This window comes from Mytilus californianus, unplaced genomic scaffold (assembly GCF_021869535.1).
Source record: "Mytilus californianus isolate M0D057914Y unplaced genomic scaffold, xbMytCali1.0.p SCAF_2, whole genome shotgun sequence".
In the NCBI taxonomy this organism is placed as follows: domain Eukaryota; kingdom Metazoa; phylum Mollusca; class Bivalvia; order Mytilida; family Mytilidae; genus Mytilus; species Mytilus californianus.
In genome coordinates this window covers 111,003,414-111,022,670 of record NW_026262668.1, presented here as the reverse complement: position 1 = coordinate 111,022,670, position 19,257 = coordinate 111,003,414, and the positions used below count along the sequence as shown (strand labels likewise).

General features: G+C 32.9%; 2 protein-coding genes across 7 annotated transcripts in view; one reads left to right on the top strand and one right to left on the bottom strand.

Annotated features, from left to right (window-relative positions):
• The window catches only part of LOC127728572 (uncharacterized), an 879,051-nt gene that overhangs the window by 76,394 nt on the left and 783,400 nt on the right, over nucleotides 1-19,257 (top strand). The gene's annotated exons all lie outside the window — the stretch shown is intronic.
• Nucleotides 1-19,257, bottom strand: part of LOC127728570 (nonsense-mediated mRNA decay factor SMG7-like) — a 47,665-nt gene that overhangs the window by 16,935 nt on the left and 11,473 nt on the right. Inside the window, exons 5-14 of the mRNA XM_052236044.1 lie at nucleotides 18,992-19,063; nucleotides 18,212-18,290; nucleotides 13,472-13,564; nucleotides 11,882-11,953; nucleotides 11,170-11,323; nucleotides 5,468-5,550; nucleotides 4,341-4,565; nucleotides 2,285-2,432; nucleotides 1,607-1,689; nucleotides 726-792 (exon numbers count right to left, since the gene is read on the bottom strand). Of these exons, the coding sequence (XP_052092004.1) occupies nucleotides 726-792; nucleotides 1,607-1,689; nucleotides 2,285-2,432; nucleotides 4,341-4,565; nucleotides 5,468-5,550; nucleotides 11,170-11,323; nucleotides 11,882-11,953; nucleotides 13,472-13,564; nucleotides 18,212-18,290; nucleotides 18,992-19,063 (1,076 nt within the window). The remainder of the gene's footprint in view (nucleotides 1-725; nucleotides 793-1,606; nucleotides 1,690-2,284; nucleotides 2,433-4,340; nucleotides 4,566-5,467; nucleotides 5,551-11,169; nucleotides 11,324-11,881; nucleotides 11,954-13,471; nucleotides 13,565-18,211; nucleotides 18,291-18,991; nucleotides 19,064-19,257) is intronic.

The following is a 19,257-nucleotide window of genomic DNA, read 5'->3' as shown; positions in this document are numbered from 1 at the left end:
GAGTGAATTTCCCAAGTCCAAGGACCATAACTCTGCACAAAATCATCAGACCAGAACAAAATTCGAACTTGATCTGTAACTTGTCATGATAAAACAATATATCAAATATCCAATCAATATCTTCAAGAATGAAGAAAAAAGTATGGAAAACTGATTTGCCGGACTGACAGAAGGACAGACAGATAGACGAATGGAGTGCAAACCTAAAGTCCCCTTCTACTTTGTAGGTAGGGGACTAATAAGAAATGTGAAAATGTGGATACAAAGACATTAGTTCATCATTACCTTCCTGTTGTTCAGTAAATAATAAAAAAATCCAAAGCTCTTAGGAAATATCAAAATATCAATAGCTTTTCAGGCTAATTTTTTAACAATACTGGGACGCTCCTTTTATTTCAATATACTAATTAATTACACTGCACATCCAGTTATAAGTGTTTCGATCAATCAAAATCATTTTATTTATCAAGATCACGATGTCTATTATGGGAAAATTACAAGTTCCACAAACAAAAATTTTCTGCATTTTGCTGATTTTTTTAAATAAAAATTGCTGATTCTTCAGACATTGCTAAAATATGGCTTGCTTGAAAAGATTGTATGTTGGAGGAGGGGCTAAATGCATCTTAAAGCTGATCAATTAATAAAATGCCAGACTGTTGTTTTATTCAACATCCAGTGGCAAATTTTACTAACTAATTCAAGATGACAAGCTATACAAATACCTATGTGCTTTTTCCAGTGGCTGAAAACATCGGAGTTCAGTATCTTCAGGTAATGGCAATTCTTCATCTGAAATTATTTGAACAACACATTTATAGTCCAATTAAAGTCCAATAGGAACAGTTTATGTATTAGCATTCATGGCAATTTTTTAAATATTTTTCAAGAATAAATTGTTGTGGCATCTAGTATGATTCTTTATTTTTTCAAATTTCTGAAATATAACTGAATAGATTAGATAGCACTTCTGCTAGTTACACCAACCAATGCAAGTAAATAATAGGTTACTTTTATTTAACACCAGATGTTTTATAATTGTTAAACTTATGATGTAAGTTAGTTATGATGTAAGTTAGAAATAGAAAGGAGAAAGGATGGATGTACAGGACAAGAAAGTCTTATTTAAAAAGTGTTTAATTTGGTTTTTCTTCACACTTGTTGAAAAGACTTATCACTGTCAAATGTTCTTATTAGTAATTTGTTGATATTACAGCTCTTATACACACATAAATAGATGGACATCTAGCAATGAAATCTGTTTAAGCAGGTGTAAAGGGTTGTCTTGTATTTGCAGTGAAGTGTGAGCTTTTATTGAACTGGGACTTGGAGATTAAGAAAAGCAATAAAAGTGCTGTTCCTTTGCTTTTGGATTTGGATTTGTCCAGTGTGTGTAGGGATTGTGTGTCATGAATTAATACAACATAAACTTTGTTTTCCGTAAAGTTGAATCAATATAAATGTTTTTTCTTCTTCAGCATACTATAACTGTGAACTGTTGCCTTTGATATTGCCCAGGTTCTCCTGTATTAGGATAGCCATTACTTTGTATATTCACAATCTAATACAAATGCCCTCATACCAAATAGTTAGCATGAATACCTACACTTAGTAAGATCAATAGGCTCATCTTTCTTTGTTTGTGGAGGTTTAATATTATTCAGTACTTTGCAAAGATTTATCCATAATCTGTAAAGAAATAGAAAATACCATATTTAGTAATATCTGTATCAAAAATCAAAATAATATTTTTAAAAAGGCCACATGGCTATATAGTTATTTTCTTATATGTTAAATATGAAAGAAAACAATAAAAAAGATATACAGAAATCTTGCCTTTGAGTTCAATGTCAAAAAATAACAATATCTTTTTCTTAATTCAAGAAACACAACAGTGCTTAAAACAAATATTAGCTTACTTTCCAAATTTTATAAAGATAACACCATAAATTTTACCACATTAAAAGTGAATGTACTTGATGCAGGTGAAACAGGTCTCGTACTTCAGGGATGGAAACTAAAAATTTTCAAAGTGGTAGCCCAGCCAAAATTTTTGATGGCCCAGTGTTATATGACTAAGCAAATATATGGATAAAATTAGTAGCCTCGCTCAAATTTTTAAGAGTCATTGGCTAGTCTCCTCCTCCCCCTGCAAATTTCAATCCCTGTAATGTACCTTGGTATTTTGACAATAGGATTAGAGAAAAGAAGGAACTGGTCTATCACTTACCCTGATATCTTGACAATAGGATTGGAGAAAAGAAGGAACGGGTCTATCACTTACCCTGATATTTTGACAATAGGATTGGATAAATGTACTGGATTCAATCGAAACCAATCAAGCAAAAGTTTGACTGATGGTAGAGTGAAAAATTCTCGCAACTTGTGGTCATGTTTAGGTGTGTACTGCAACAGGACATCCAATATGGAAACTGAAAAATAAAAATACTAGACAATGTACCTATAAGACAAAGATTACCCCTTCACCCATTACGGCGATCACAACTTTGAAAATATTAAAGATCCTATTTGAAGACAAGAGTGCACATGCTGAAATGTCTCGCCTTCTTTACTAATCATTGATATTATGTTGATAGTCCTAAATATAAAGCTTTATTACAACTGTCACATAAACTTAACATTAACCAAGTAAACTAAACATTGACCAATGAACCATGAAAATGAGGTCAAGGTCAGATGAACCATGCTAGGCAGGCATGTACAGCTAACAATTCTTCCATACAACAAATATAGTTGACCTATTGCTTATAGTTTAAGAAAAACAGACGAAAACACAAAAACTTAACACTGAGCAATGAACCTTGAAAATGAGGTCAAGGTCAAATAAAACCTGCGTGACTGACATATAGATCATAAAATATTTCCATACACCAAATATAGTTGAACTATTGCATATAGTATTAGAAAAAAAGACCAAAACTCAAAAACTTAACTTTGACCACTGAACCATGAAAATGAGGTCAAGGTAAGATGACACCTGCCAGCTAGACATGTACACCTTACAATCATTCCATACACCAAATATAGCTGACCTATTGCATGCAGTATTAGAAAAAAAGACCAAAACTCAAAAACTTAACTTTGACCACTGAACCATGAAAATGAGGTCAAGGTCAGATGACACCTGCCAGCTAGACATGTACACCTTACAATCATTCCATACACCAAATATAGTAGACCTATTGCATACAGTATAAGAAAAACAGACCAAAACACAAAAACTTAACTATAACCACTGAACCATGAAAATGAGGTCAAGGTCAGATGACACCTGCCAGTTGGACATGTACACCTTACAGTCCTTCCATACACCGAATATACTAGACCTATTGCTTATAGTATCTGAGATATGGACTTGACCACGAAAACTTAACCTTGTTCACTGATCCATGAAATGAGGTCGAGGTCAAGTGAAAACTGTCTGACGGGCATGAGGACCTTGCAAGGTACGCACATACCAAATATAGTTATCCTATTACTTATAATAAGAGAGAATTTAACATTACAAAAAATCTGAACTTTTTTTTCAAGTAGTCACTGAACCATGAAAATGAGGTCAAGGACATTGGACATGTGACTGACGGAAACTTCGTAACATGAGGCATCCATATACAAAGTATGAAGCATCCAGGTCTTCCATCTTCTAAAATATAAAGCTTTTAAGAAGTTAGCTAACGCCGCCGCCGCCGCCGCCGTAGCCGCCGCCGCCGCCGCCGCCGGATCGCTATCCCTATGTCGAGCTTTCTGCGACAAAAGTCGCAGGCTCGACAAAAACTAAAACACCTAGACTTGTTAAAACAACTTGCCAGAATTAGCAAAAACATCATTGATATATTATCATATTTTTTTCTGAAATGAACTTTAACTAAAAATTTACCAAAGTCATATAGAAACTTAGATGTTGATGAATTTGGTTGATCTTTATAATATGGTTGCAATATTAAATTTAACTGACATACCATCATAATTTTCTGAAAAGTGAAATTAAAAACAGATTTAACCTATCAAGAAATATGGACACAATTCAACGCCATAACCATATTTATCTACATCTGTGAAAAGGAAAATCATTATACTATAATGTTCCACCAGATTTCATTTATCTAGCACACATAATGGTTGCAGTTGTATGCAAATCTCAGTTTTAAGTCCAAATAATGTCTAAAGGTAACATGGTACTTGATGTTTCTCTGTTAGCCAAACAAAATTTAAAAGTTTGAGGATAAGAAAGTTCGCTCGAAAGCAAATGGTCAAACATGATTCCTTGTGGATAACATAACACTGTCATAATATAACCCATCAATTAACTGACAACTTACTAGTAAATAGCAGCATGAGTTCAAAGGCCCTTTCTTCATCTGATGTCAATTGTTCAGCAGTATAATCATCATTCTCTCCATCTATCTGTCGTCTAGCATGCTGCATGGCAAAGATATTAATAGCAACAATCTGCACCAGTATATGTGATGGGAAACTCTGAGAAGTCACATGAGCGGGTAAAGCTTGTAAAAGTTTCTCACTCAAGAAAGATGCCTTGTCAAGATCTGAAATCAAACAATATTTGTCATATAAAGCATTAAAATAATTAAAGATACACAATTTTATGGTCAGAGTAAAATCTTATTTCACTGAATCTTAAAACTGATAGTATGTAGCTGCTCTAGTGCTTCCTAGAACTTATATACTCATAGGTTTTAAGGACATACATAACATTAGGTGGAGACAAGATAATCATAAGGGATGGAATTGACAAAGATAATCATAAAAGATGGAAATGACAAAGATAATCATAAGGGATGGAAATGACAAAGATAATCATAAGGGATGGAAATGACAAAGATAATCATAAGGGATGGAAATGACAAAGATAATCATAAGGGATGGAAATGACAAAGATTAATGGCTTTCCATTTTAGGGAATTTATACCAGGATTACACCCTGATAATTTTCACTTATAAATAAAAATATTCGTTGATGTTCCATGGTGAAGTGAAAAATAATTTGATATCTGTGACTACAGCAAGTATTGTTCTGTACTTAGCATTTCCATCCCTTATGATTATCTTTGTCATTTTCATCCCTTATGATTATCTTTGTCAATTCCATCCCTTATGATTATCTTTGTCAATTCCATCCCTTATGATTATCTTTGTCATTTCCATCCCTTATGATTATCTTAAGGGATGGAAATGACAAAGATAATCATAAGGGATGGAAATGACAAAGATAATCATAAGGGATGGAAATGCTAAGTACAGAACAATACTTGCTGTAGTCACAGATATCAAATTATTTTTCACTTCACCATGGAACATCAACAAATATTTTTATTTATAAATGAAAATTATCAGGGTGTAATCCTGGTATAAATTCCCTAAAATGGAAAGCCATTAATTCATCATTTAAATCAAGTTTAAAGATGATTTTGGGAAATATTTTACATACCATTGCAGAGATGTACATAAGCTTGGAACTGTAGAAAAGCTGTAATCATTTCACTGACAGACAATTTTCCTTTAAAGTCACACCTAAAAATGAAGCAAACTAATCTAAACAAATATTATCTAGTAAATAAAAAAATGTGTTATACATAAGTATTTCTTTCATATCAGATTTACACTTTGAACTTTTTCATTGGTGTATTTGGTGTAAATGTAATCACTCTTCATCCTTTAATCTACAATAAGATTTAGACCAGGCATTACCATGATGTAATGGTGATTCAGCTTTTGTTTTTGTGTTAACACATCTGCATGTTTTTATATTGTTAATATTGATGGGAATTTTCAGCACACATTTTTGTCTAAAATTATTGTTTTCTTCAATGAAATAAGCATAATAGTTACTTATGACTTAGACTGATAATTAACAACCTCGGTTATGTGGTGTCTTCATTTGTCTGTCATGCACATAATTTTGTTAAGATAATAATAAACTGCTTCGCTGAGCGCAGCTGGATACGCCCGCAGAGGTCCAACCCTGAACAGTTGGGGCAAAAATGGACACAATATTCAAGCTTGATACAGGTCTGAATTTGGAGTGAATTAAATATTTGATATATTATAGGTTTCTGAATAAATGTAGTCAAAGAACTTGAAATTGGTTATATGAAAGATTTCTTGCTGTTGTGCAATACACTGTGCTGTTGTGTAATACTATAAACAAATAAAATCTTATGGCTATAAACAAATAAAATCTTATGACTCGGAAACATAAAATCTAAAATTTATAAAAATCAAAAGGGAGATTACAAAAATAGATAAAAACAATTGACCAAAGTTTCATAAAAAATGCTAAAAGCATTTTTGAGTTATTGTCCAAAAACTGGAAAATCCCCCTTTTTGTAATGAATAAAACCCCATAAATCGGAAACGTATAGTCTGAAATTTATAAAAATCAAAAGGGAGCTCATGTCGATAGAAATAAACAATTCACCAAAGTTTCTTGCAAATTGGAGAAATTGTTTTTGAGTTATTGTCTAACAAGAGTGCACACGCTGAAATGTCTCGCCTTCTTTACTAATCATTGATATTATGTTGATAGTCCTAAATATAAAGCTTTATTACAACTGTCACATAAACTTAACATTAACCAAGTAAACTAAACATTGACCAATGAACCATGAAAATGAGGTCAAGGTCAGATGAACCATGCTAGGCAGGCATGTACAGCTAACAATTCTTCCATACAACAAATATAGTTGACCTATTACTTATAGTTTAAGAAAAACAGACGAAAACACAAAAACTTAACACTGAGCAATGAACCTTGAAAATGAGGTCAAGGTCAAATAAAACCTGCGTGACTGACATATAGATCATAAAATATTTCCATACACCAAATATAGTTGAACTATTGCATATAGTATTAGAAAAAAAGACCAAAACTCAAAAACTTAACTTTGACCACTGAACCATGAAAATGAGGTCAAGGTAAGATGACACCTGCCAGCTAGACATGTACACCTTACAATCATTCCATACACCAAATATAGCTGACCTATTGCATGCAGTATTAGAAAGAAAGACCAAAACTCAAAAACTTAACTTTGACCACTGAACCATGAAAATGAGGTCAAGGTCACATGACACCTGCCAGCTAGACATGTACACCTTACAATCATTCCATACACCAAATATAGTAGACCTATTGCATACAGTATAAGAAAAACAGACCAAAACACAAAAACTTAACTATAACCACTGAACCATGAAAATGAGGTCAAGGTCAGATGACACCTACCAGGTGGACATGTACATCTTACAGTCCTTCCATACACCGAATATACTTGACCTATTGCTTATAGTATCTGAGATATGGACTTGACCACGAAAACTTAACCTTGTTCACTGATCCATGAAATGAGGTCGAGGTCAAGTGAAAACTGTCTGACGGGCATGAGGACCTTGCAAGGTACGCACATACCAAATATAGTTATCCTATTACTTATAATAAGAGAGAATTTAACATTACAAAAAATCTGAACTTTTTTTTCAAGTAGTCACTGAACCATGAAAATGAGGTCAAGGACATTGGACATGTGACTGACGGAAACTTCGTAACATGAGGCATCCATATACAAAGTATGAAGCATCCAGGTCTTCCATCTTCTAAAATATAAAGCTTTTAAGAAGTTAGCTAACGCCGCCGGATCGCTATCCCTATGTCGAGCTTTCTGCGACAAAAGTCGCAGGCTCGACAAAAACTGGAAAATCCCCCTTTTTTTAATGAATAAAACCCCAAAACTCGGAAACGGTAAATCCGAAATTTATAAAAAATGAAAAGGAGCTCACGTCAATAGATATGAACAATTCACAAAAGTTTCTTGCAAATTGGAGAAATTGTTTTTGAGTTATTGTCTAATAAAATGCTCTGCAGGGCGCAGCTTGATACGACCGCAGAGGTCGAACCCTGAACAGTTGGGGCAAGTATGGACACAACATTCAAGCTTGATACAGCTTTGCATTTGGATTGTGATTAAATATTTGACACAGCATAGGTTTCTGACACAGAATGAATGTGGTCTAAGAACTTAAAAATTTTAAATTGGACATTCACCTATTATGGTCCAATATCCAAAATCTAAATACATGGTTAGATTCAGCATATCAAAGAACCCCAAGAATTCAATTTTTGATGAAATCAAACAAAGTTTAATTTTGGACCCTTTTGACCTCAATGTGGACAAAGTTGATAACGTGGCCCAAAAATCAAAAATCTAAATACATGGTTAGATTCAGCATATCAAATAACCCCACATATTCAATTTTTGTTGAAATCAAACAAAGTTTAATTTTGGACCCCGATTTGGACCAACTTGAAAACTGGGCCCATAATCAAAAATCTAAATATATGTTTAGATTCAGCATATCAAAGAACCCTAAGAATTCAATTTTTGTTAAAATCAAACTAAGTTTAATTTTGGACCCCTATAGACCAATTTGAAAACGGAACCAAAAATTAAGAATCTAAATACATGGTTAGATTCGGCATATCAAAGAACCCCAATAATTCAATTTTTGTTGAAATCAAACAAAGTTTAATTTTGGACCCCGATTTGGACCAACTTGAAAACTGGGCCCATAATCACAAATCTAAATACATGTTTAGATTCAGCATATCAAAGAACCCTAAGAATTCAATTTTTGTTAAAGTCAAACAAAGTTTAATTTTGGACCCTTTGGACCTCAATGTGGACAAATTTAAAAACGGGGCCCAAAATCCAAAAAACTAAATACACGGTTAGATTCAGCATATTAAAGAAACCCAAGAATTCAAGAATAAAACCCCATTGAAATTGGTCAAGAAATAAGCAATTTATACGAAGTATCTTCTTTTGCACAATACTGTGCAATTAAATATTTCTTGCTATTGAGCAATACTGTACAATTGACAATTTCTTGCTACTGCGCAATATTGTGCTATTGGAATATTTCTTGCTATTGCGCAATACTGTGCAATTGAAGATTTCTTGCTATTGCGCAATACTGTGCAATTGAAGATTTCTTGCTATTGTGCAATACTGCACAATTGAAAATTTCTTGCTATTGCACAATACTTATTATATAATAAGTTACACATTCTGTTTGGTGTGTATCTCCTACCATATCATTATTATTTGCTTTTAAATATAAATCAGAAATAACCAACTTAAAATGGAAAATTTTAAAAGAAAAAAAAAAGGAAAAAAAAAAATCCCCCCCCCCCAAATTTTTTGAACCCCCTTATGATTCATCACCCCCAAACTCAATCCCAGCCTTCCCTTTGTGGAATGGTACCTTGCAGTACAATTTCAGAGAGATCCAAACACTTGAACACAAGTTATTGTCTGGAAACTAGAAAAATGTGTTTTTTGGCCCCTTTTTGGCCCCAAATTCCTAAACGTTTAGGGCAATTACCCCCAAACTCAAACCCAGCTTTCCCTTTGTGATATGGAACCTTGTAGTACAATTTCAGAAAGATCCATACACTTACACACAAGTTATTGTCCTGAAACTAGAAAAATGCTTGTTTTTTGCCCTTTTTGGCCCCTAATTCCTAAAATATTGAGGCAATTACCCCCAAAATCAATCCCAGCATTCCTTTTGTGATATGGAACCTTGTGGTACAATGTCAGAGAGATCCATACACTAACACACAAGTTATGTCTGGAAGTTACAAAAATGCTTATTTTTGGCCCCTTTTTGGCCCCTAATTCCTTTACTGTTGGAACCATAACCCCCAAAATCAATCCCAACCTTCCTTTTGTGGTATTGAACCTTGTGGTAAAATTTCATAGAGATCCATTCACTTAAACTAAAGTTAGAGTGCGAAAACCAATGTGTCTTCAAACAACGCCGGACGACGACGACGCCAACGTCATACCAATATACGACCACAAAAATCTTTTTGCGGTTGTATAAAAACTGGAAAATTCCCCCTTTTTTAATGAATAAAACCCCAAAACTCGGAAACGGTAAATCCGAAATTTATAAAAAATGAAAGGGAGCTCACGTCAATAGATATAAACAATTCACCAAAGTTTCATGCATATTGGTTAAAGCATTTTTGAATTAATGTCCGACATGTTGACGACGGACGGACGGGTCAACGGTATACCATAATACGTCCCGTAAACAGGCGTATAAAAAGACTGATAAGTATACTTTTAAAACATGCATTTAATTTTTTATGAAGTTTATCAATACATTTCTTATGGAAATCAAATGGTCTGATGAATCTAGGCTTTTTATCTTTTTTACAACTCAATTCAAAAGGTCACAAACAATGTTTGCCTAAAATAATAGAAATTTTACCTGACAATTGACACTGATTAATTAAGTTCTACATAGTTTAACCATCAGTGATCACATCTGTTAAAATTATTAGCAGTAGTTTTCCTCAGATGATGGACACATGGTTATTATAAAAGAAAAAAAATCCTTGGGAATTTTAAAGAAAATGATGATCAAACAGTTAAAACCAAGTGCATGCTTACTAGGCAAAACATGGTATAAATTAACCATCTATATTGTCATCACCAGATAATGGGTAAACACATGTTCTTCATCCCCAAAGAAAAAAAACAACTGAAGCTCAGTGCAACCTTGCTGCTAGTAAAGAACATTAAATGGAAGATGTTAATGTCTGTGTCTGGATATATTAAATAGAAAGACACCAAATGAAAAGTGCAAAGTCCAAAAATAAACATTTAATGTGCTGCTCACTTCAAATTTATAAAAAAGCTCTTATGCAACTAATTATAGATTGCAGATACCAAGGGTTCTCCATTTCTACAACAGAGATTTATCTGAATGCTCTTAATTAAGCTTAATCTATGCCTGATCATCATGAATTCAATAGACTCCCATGACAAGTGTTATTGGTTTATGTGTTGTCATGATTTATCAAATATAAAAATAAGAAGATGTGGTATGATTGCTAATGAGACAACTCTCCACCAGAGACCAAATGACATGAAAGTCCATTAATTAGAACCTATCAAAATCTGACTGAAGTAGGTCAAACACCTTAACTGTAGAAAAATAGATTTCAACATTATCCTTTTAATATATGATACCTAAAATAATCATGACAAATTCTTGTATTTAATATTTGTATCTGATTGACTGTATACCTGAAACACCTTCACTTTCTAATCTACTTACATGTCTCTTGATATTTTAGTATATAACTTTTCCAGATTAGTTGCTGCTACTGGGAAAGGATGTCTTACAGCTAAACTTCTGATGTAATAAAATACAGTAGACAGTTTGTTACCTCTGGCTGCTTCAACTATTGCAAGCTGATTATAAGGTTGTCCTGAAAAAAGCACATACAAATAAACTAGTCAGCACTCATAAAGATATACAATTACTTTTTACTTACGATAAAAAAAAAACTCGCAAGATGTAGTTAATGAAGACAACTTATAGTCCTATTTATAATAGCAATAATTTTTCATAAAAATGTTGGATAACTGCATTTTCATGGCTACAAATATGTATTTTTTTTTAAATATTTTAACCAAAATTTCTTAGATGAGTCTGCAAGTCCTTGACATTCATAACTAATACATAAAATTTATTTGAAAAGACTGGACTTCAAAATATATATGCTTAAAAGAAAGTTGAATACATACATCTCCAACAAACTTTAGTTCCATATGGACCTTATCTTTGTATACATTAGATTTATTCTGTTTTTTTTTTAATTTTTCCTAAGGTACATTTATTTTCTAATATTACTGATGAAAATGGACCGGAATATGTAATAAATGACCTTGGAAGACCATATATATGTTGAAAAGTTGTTTTTTCCCACAGAATTCCTATTTATCATTAAAAAATAAATGTTACATTGGAAGGAAAGAGAACTTACCATTAAATGGTACTAGATTAGCTGCATGCCAGTAGTATGTCTGAGCTTGCTCTATTTGTTGTCTATATCTTGCTGTAATAAAAATGACAATTACAATATTAAACCTATCTGAACCATTCAATTATTTATTCAAGCTACTATAGTTCTTTTAAACATCTAAACAATCACACCTGGGTTTAAAAAAAAAACTAAGTCCATTTATCAGTAAATTGAATAAGTACAAATTAGAATTTTGCTCAAGATGTTATCTCTTAATTATGAAGAAGCTTATGTACAAGTTCTGTAAAATTCCATGGAAGTTTGACAGAGGTGTTGATTTTTAAAAAGTTTTACTCCAGACTGTATCTTAAAGTTAACTGCCAAAAAATCTAAGTTGTTAGTACAGTACGAAAAAACATAAAATGAAACAATCAAAATTTTGCTTTGGATACTGTCTTTTAAAAATGAAGAAGTTTCTTCCAATTTCATAAAGTTTGATGAAGGTAAGACAAAGTCATTAATGTTTTGAAAAAAAAACCATTAACACAAGACTGTATCTTAACATTATATGCAAAAATAAACATTAATCTATCAGTAAAATATGGAAAATATGGAAAAATGAAGTAAAAACCCCAAATTTTGCTCTTGATACTGCCATTTGATCATGTAAAATAAAATAAAATGCTCCGCAAGTGCAGCTTGATAGGACCGCAGAGGTCGAACCCTGAACAGTTGGGGCAAGTATGGACACAACATTCAAGCTTTATACAGCTCTGAATTTGGATTGTGATTAAATATTTGACACCACATAGGTTTGTGACACAGAAAGAATGTGGTCTAAGAACTTAAAAAATTGAAATTGGACATCTGCCTATTATGGTCCAATATACAAAATCTAATTACATGGTTAGATTTGGCAAATCAAAGAACCCCTTAATGTGGTACAATTTCATAGAGATCCATACACTCATACACAAATTATTGAACTCAAACAAGAAAAATGCTTGTTCTATGTCCCCTTTTGGCCCCTTATTTCTCAAAAGTTAGGACAATAACCCCCAAAATCAATCCTATTTTTCATACAGATCCATGCACTTATACTCAAGTTATTGTCTTAAAACCAAATGTCTTCGGACGAAGATGACATCTCACAATTATACGGCCGCAGATATTTCTGTGTGATAAATTTCCGTCTAAAACTACTTGGCTGAGATGTGTTTTCTCAGGTGTGTAGACTGAGAATGGGATGAAATTATAAGCTAAACATCATTAAAATTGCCCAAGAAAAGAAAACTAATAAACAGTTTTTCTAAGGTTTATAAAACTTGAATAGTTTAACAGCTTTATCTCATACCAGGGCCATCGCCTTTCTATAAGATTGTAGCCAAGAAACTCTCTGTCATTTTCAGAACCATGATACATGTACATGCCAAAAAAATTTAGTGACTTGTAGTGAAAAATTCTTGTATTTTCATTTTCTATTATTTTTACGTGAGCTGACTTTCAATGTGCATTTTGAAATAAATACTGAAAAGGTAGAGTTACTATGCTTAATTTTTTTTTAAACTTTAAAAATGTTTCTTAGAATAATTTGTGAATATCTGTATTTACCAATGTCCCCAAGATGGACTAAGCAGTGTTGACAAAAATACAGACAGGAACTTTTCTTTGGAGGTGTGATCTTTATCTTTGTAGGTATCTTTTCTGCAACAAGAACACCAAATATTCATTAAAACAGTTTGTGTACAAATCAAAGAATTTTAATCCTCTCTATAAATCAAGCTGTAAATACCAGAGTTCTTGAAATCTTTTTTTCCTGGTGGTCATTGGGACCACCAAGACTAAAAATCTGGTAGTCCTTCAGAAAATCTGATGGTCCTGTAATTTTACTTGAATTTATCGAAAACCTATAAGTTACATGTAAGTCATTGCTCAATACTATATTAACTCCATTCTAGTTTCTATGTTATATATTTAGTTGTTTTCAATTAAATTTTGAACTCTGCATTGTTCACTAATTTTTATACTTTGTCAGTTTGATTACATGTTTGTTTATGTTTCATGCATTATACTACAATTATTTACAGTGAAAAGTGCATTAAAATGATGATTTTAACACTGGGATTAGCACCATCTTTGAACCAGATGGGCCATGCTTCAGCCATGATGACTTTTACAACTGGTTATTTTTCAAAAGTATTACAGTAATTTTGAGCTATGCTACAAAAGTTAAATTACAGTAGTTACCAGTTCAAAAACTATATGAATACCAAAGAAACCGACGACTGTTTTTTTTTCAAAAGTATTACTATAATTTTGAGCTATGCAATTAATGTTTGTTTACATTAGTAACCAGTTTAAAAGCTATCTGAATACCGAAAAGATGTAAAATAAAAGTGAACAACCACCAAAATTTTGTTGGTCATCAGGACTGCCACTACACATGCAATTGTCGGTCATGGCAGATTTTTGGCGGTCAGGACCGACGGTTTTTGAGAACTCTGAAATACTCTATCTGACCTAAACTGCTAATCTGTATAGGGTTAATCTGACCATAATTAATAATCTTCTAACAAGAGGCTCTCATGAGCCTGAATCGCTCACCTGTATTTCAGAGGAGAAGATTTTTAAATGTTAGCAAACTTGATGAACAAATTGTGTAAAATTGTCTTTAAAGGGCAATAACTCCTTAAGGGGTCAATTGACAATTATGGTCATATTAACTTTTTTGTAGATCTTACTTTGCTGAACATTATTGCTGCTTACAGTTTATATATATCTATAATAATATTCAAAACAAGAGTGCACACGCTGAAATGTCTCGCCTACTATACTGACCATTGATTTTATGTTGATAGTCCTACATATAAAGTTTTACTACAAGTATCACATTAACATTTATGATCCAAGAAAATGAGGTCAAGGTCAGATAAACCAAGCCGGAAATACATGTACACCTTTAATACAATCCCTCCATACACAGAATATAGATGACCTATTGCTTATAGTATAAAAGAAACAGACCAAACCATGGAAACTCTATATTGACCAATGAACCATGAAATTGAAGTCAAGGTCATTTGAACCCTGCCAGACAGACATGTACACATTAAAATCATTCCAAATATAGTTGACCTATTGCTTAAGGTATCTAAGAAAAAAAGTTAACCACGAAAACTGAACATTGACCAATCAACCACGAAAATGAGGTAAAGGTCAGATGATACCTGCCAGACAGACATATACACCTTACAATCATTGCATACACCAAATATAGTTGACCTATTGCTTAAAGTGTTAGAAAAACAGACCAAAACACAAAAACTTAACATAAGCAATGAACCATGAAAATGAGGTCAAGGTCAAATAAAACCTGCCAGACTGACATGTACATCATTAAATATTTCCATACACCAAATATAGTTGACCTACTGCATACAGTATTAGGAAAACAGACAAAAACACAAAAACTCAACATTTAGCAATGAACCTTGAAAATGAGGTCAAGGTCAATTAAAACATGCCAGACTGACATGTACATCATAAAATATTTCCAGACACCAAATATAGTTGACCTACTGCATACAGTATTAGGAAAACAGACCAAAACACAAATCTCAACATTTAGCAATGAACCTTGAAAATGAGGTCAAGGTCAATTAAAACATGCCAGACTGACGTACATCGTAAAATATTTCCAGACACCAAATATAGTTGACCTACTGCATACAGTATTAGAAAAACAGACCAAAACACAAAAACTTAACATTGACCAATGAACAGTGAAAATGAGGTCAAGGTCAAATAAAACTTGCCAGACTGACATGAACATCGTAAAATATTTCCATACACCAAATACAGTTGACCTATTGCATACAGTATTAGAAAAACAGACCAAAACACAAAAACTAAACTATGACCACTGAACCATGAAAATGAGGTCAAGGTCAGATGACACCTGCCAGTTAGACATGTACACCTTACTATCATTACATACACCAAATATAGTAGACCTATTGCTTATAGTATCTCAGATATGGACTTGACCACGAAAACTTAACCTTGTTCACTGATCCATGAAATGAGGTCGAGGTCAAGTGAAAACTGTCTGACGGGCATGATGACCTTGCAAGGTACGCATATACCAAATATAGTTATCCTATTACTTATAATAAGAGAGAATTTAACATTACAAAAAATCTGAACTTTTTTTTCAAGTAGTCACTGAACCATGAAAATGAGGTCAAGGACATTGGACATGTGACTGACGGAAACTTCGTAACATGAGGCATCCATATACAAAGTATGAAGCATCCAGATCTTCCACCTTCTAAAATATAAAGCTTTTAAGAAGTTAGCTAACGCCGCCGCCGGATCACTATCCCTATGTCAAGCTTTCTGCAACAAAAGTCGCAGGCTCGACAATAATAACAAACAAGAGTGCACACGCTGAAATGTCTCGCCTTCTTTACTAATCATTGATATTATGTTGATAGTCCTAAATATAAAGCTTTATTACAACTGTCACATAAACTTAACATTAACCAAGTAAACTAAACATTGACCAATGAACCATGAAAATGAGGTCAAGGTCAGATGAACCATGCTAGGCAGGCATGTACAGCTAACAATTCTTCCATACAACAAATATAGTTGACCTATTGCTTATAGTTTAAGAAAAACAGATGAAAACACAAAAACTTAACACTGAGCAATGAACCTTGAAAATGAGGTCAAGGTCAAATAAAACCTGCGTGACTGACATATAGATCATAAAATATTTCCATACACCAAATATAGTTGAACTATTGCATATAGTATTAGAAAAAAAGACCAAAACTCAAAAACTTAACTTTGACCACTGAACCATGAAAATGAGGTCAAGGTAAGATGACACCTGCCAGCTAGACATGTACACCTTACAATCATTCCATACACCAAATATAGCTGACCTATTGCATGCAGTATTAGAAAGAAAGACCAAAACTCAAAAACTTAACTTTGACCACTGAACCATGAAAATGAGGTCAAGGTCAGATGACACCTGCCAGCTAGACATGTACACCTTACAATCATTCCATACACCAAATATAGTAGACCTATTGCTTATAGTATCTGAGATATGGACTTGACCACCAAAACTTAACCTTGTTCACTGATCCATGAAATGAGGTCGAGGTCAAGTGAAAACTGTCTGACGGGCATGAGGACCTTGCAAGGTACGCACATACCAAATATAGTTATCCTATTACTTATAATAAGAGAGAATTTAACATTACAAAAAATCTGAACTTTTTTTTCAAGTAGTCACTGAACCATGAAAATGAGGTCAAGGACATTGGACATGTGACTGACGGAAACTTCGTAACATGAGGCATCCATATACAAAGTATGAAGCATCCAGGTCTTCCATCTTCTAAAATATAAAGCTTTTAAGAAGTTAGCTAACGCCGCCGCCGCCGGATCGCTATCCCTATGTTGAGCTTTCTGCGACAAAAGTCGCAGGCTCGACAAAAACTGCAAAATTTTGTTAAAACTACCAATTCGGTGGCAGCAACCCAACAATGGGTCGTTCGATGCGTCTGAAAATTTCAGAGCTGATAGATCTTGACCAATTGAACACTTTTACCCCCTTGTCAGATTTGCTCTAAAAGCTTTAGATTTTGAGATATAAGCCAAAAACTGCATTTGACCCCTATGTTCTATTTTTAGCCATGGCACCCATGTTTGTCGATGGATCAAAACTTTGGATACAATTTATAAACTAGATACCCTAAGGAACATTTAGTTAAAGATTGAAGGTATTTGGCCCAGTAGTTTCAGAGGAGAAGATTTTTGAAATAGTTTACGACTGGTGAGCTAAAAAGTTACAAACCATGTAGCTTTCCTATTCCTAATCTGTTAAGAGTTAATCTGAAATATAAACCTGGCCATGGTCTATGTAGGCAATAGGGATTTGTTGATTGATTAATTGGTGTTTGATGCCACTTTCAGCACTATTGTGCTGTTTCATGGAAGTAAGTTTTTATTGGTGAAGGAAGCTGGTGTGCCAGGAGAAAACTACTGACCTTCAGTAGAAAAAACGAACAATCCTAGTCAATTAAGATTGGAGTCAAGTGCACCTGTCAAGTGCACCTGTCAAGTGCAGAATTTTATCTCACAACCTAAGTGTTGACAGGCTACTTAAGACTACTCAATCACTGAGGTAATGGGGAAGGCTTGTGTATACATAAAACTGATTTAACCAAGTCACTCATCTGTCCAACAAACAAATTAACAAATGTAAATAAGTAAATTATACAAACATTTTTTCTTTATCATCTATATATAACAAATTTCTAACTTAATTACCTTTCATTACACCAAAGCATGATGACTTCCTTCTAAAAGGCAGATCTAACTTAAATGTTGTACAAATTAACTGTAAAAGCTGAAACAATAGACAAACATATATAAATGCAAAAATAAAATTAAAACTTTCACAGTTGAATTAAGTAAAGTTTTAAAATCCTCTACATAATGACTATTGTTAAATTGATAGTATGCAATGATTTTCCTGTACAGAAAAACAACATTCAATGCATGGTTAACACATTACTTTCTTAAATGTGTGAAGGAATTAACAAGAAATGAAAGTTCAAACATTGATAAAGAGAATTAATAATGTGTCAATAACAATTCAAACATGATGGTTCAACTTAATCGTAAACTAATGCAAACTGACTTTCATCAAAGCTGGTAAAAACTCAGAACACATAGAGTTTTTCAAGAGAAGAATTTTAAAACAGATGTAGTGTTTTAGAATTTAAAGATAATTATAAACTTTCATGGGATTTAATAATTAAGAATTTTATACTGAACCACAAATATGCTCACAATTTGATGACTAAAATCCAATAATTCAGAAAAAATTTGAAAAAGAAAGCTTGTCTTCATAGAACTTACAAGATAGTAAACAAAAGTTTTAAAAGAGACTAGTTTCTAAATACTAAATTTAAACACTGTAGATTGGGAATGACATGTCATAAAATGATTAGAATAGATAATAATAAACTGTCAAGAACAACACACAATCAGGTTTATTTAAATTATGATAGCCGAAATATGATAATGCTAATAGAAAAGTCTTACTTGTAAATAAAATCCACTTGCTGTTTCTAAAAACAAATTTAATGTAGCCTGAACTTCTCCTCTTTTGACATTCTAAAATCATAAAACATTTCACTGAGCTTGGTACCACATTTTCTCTGTAACAATTTTTACAAAGAAAAAAGAAATGGAAAGAAGGATGATATATTATACATATTCAGCACATTTGAGAAATGTAGTAGTATACATATTAAGCACATGTGAAAAATTATGTATTATATGTATTGAGCACATGTGAGAAATAATAT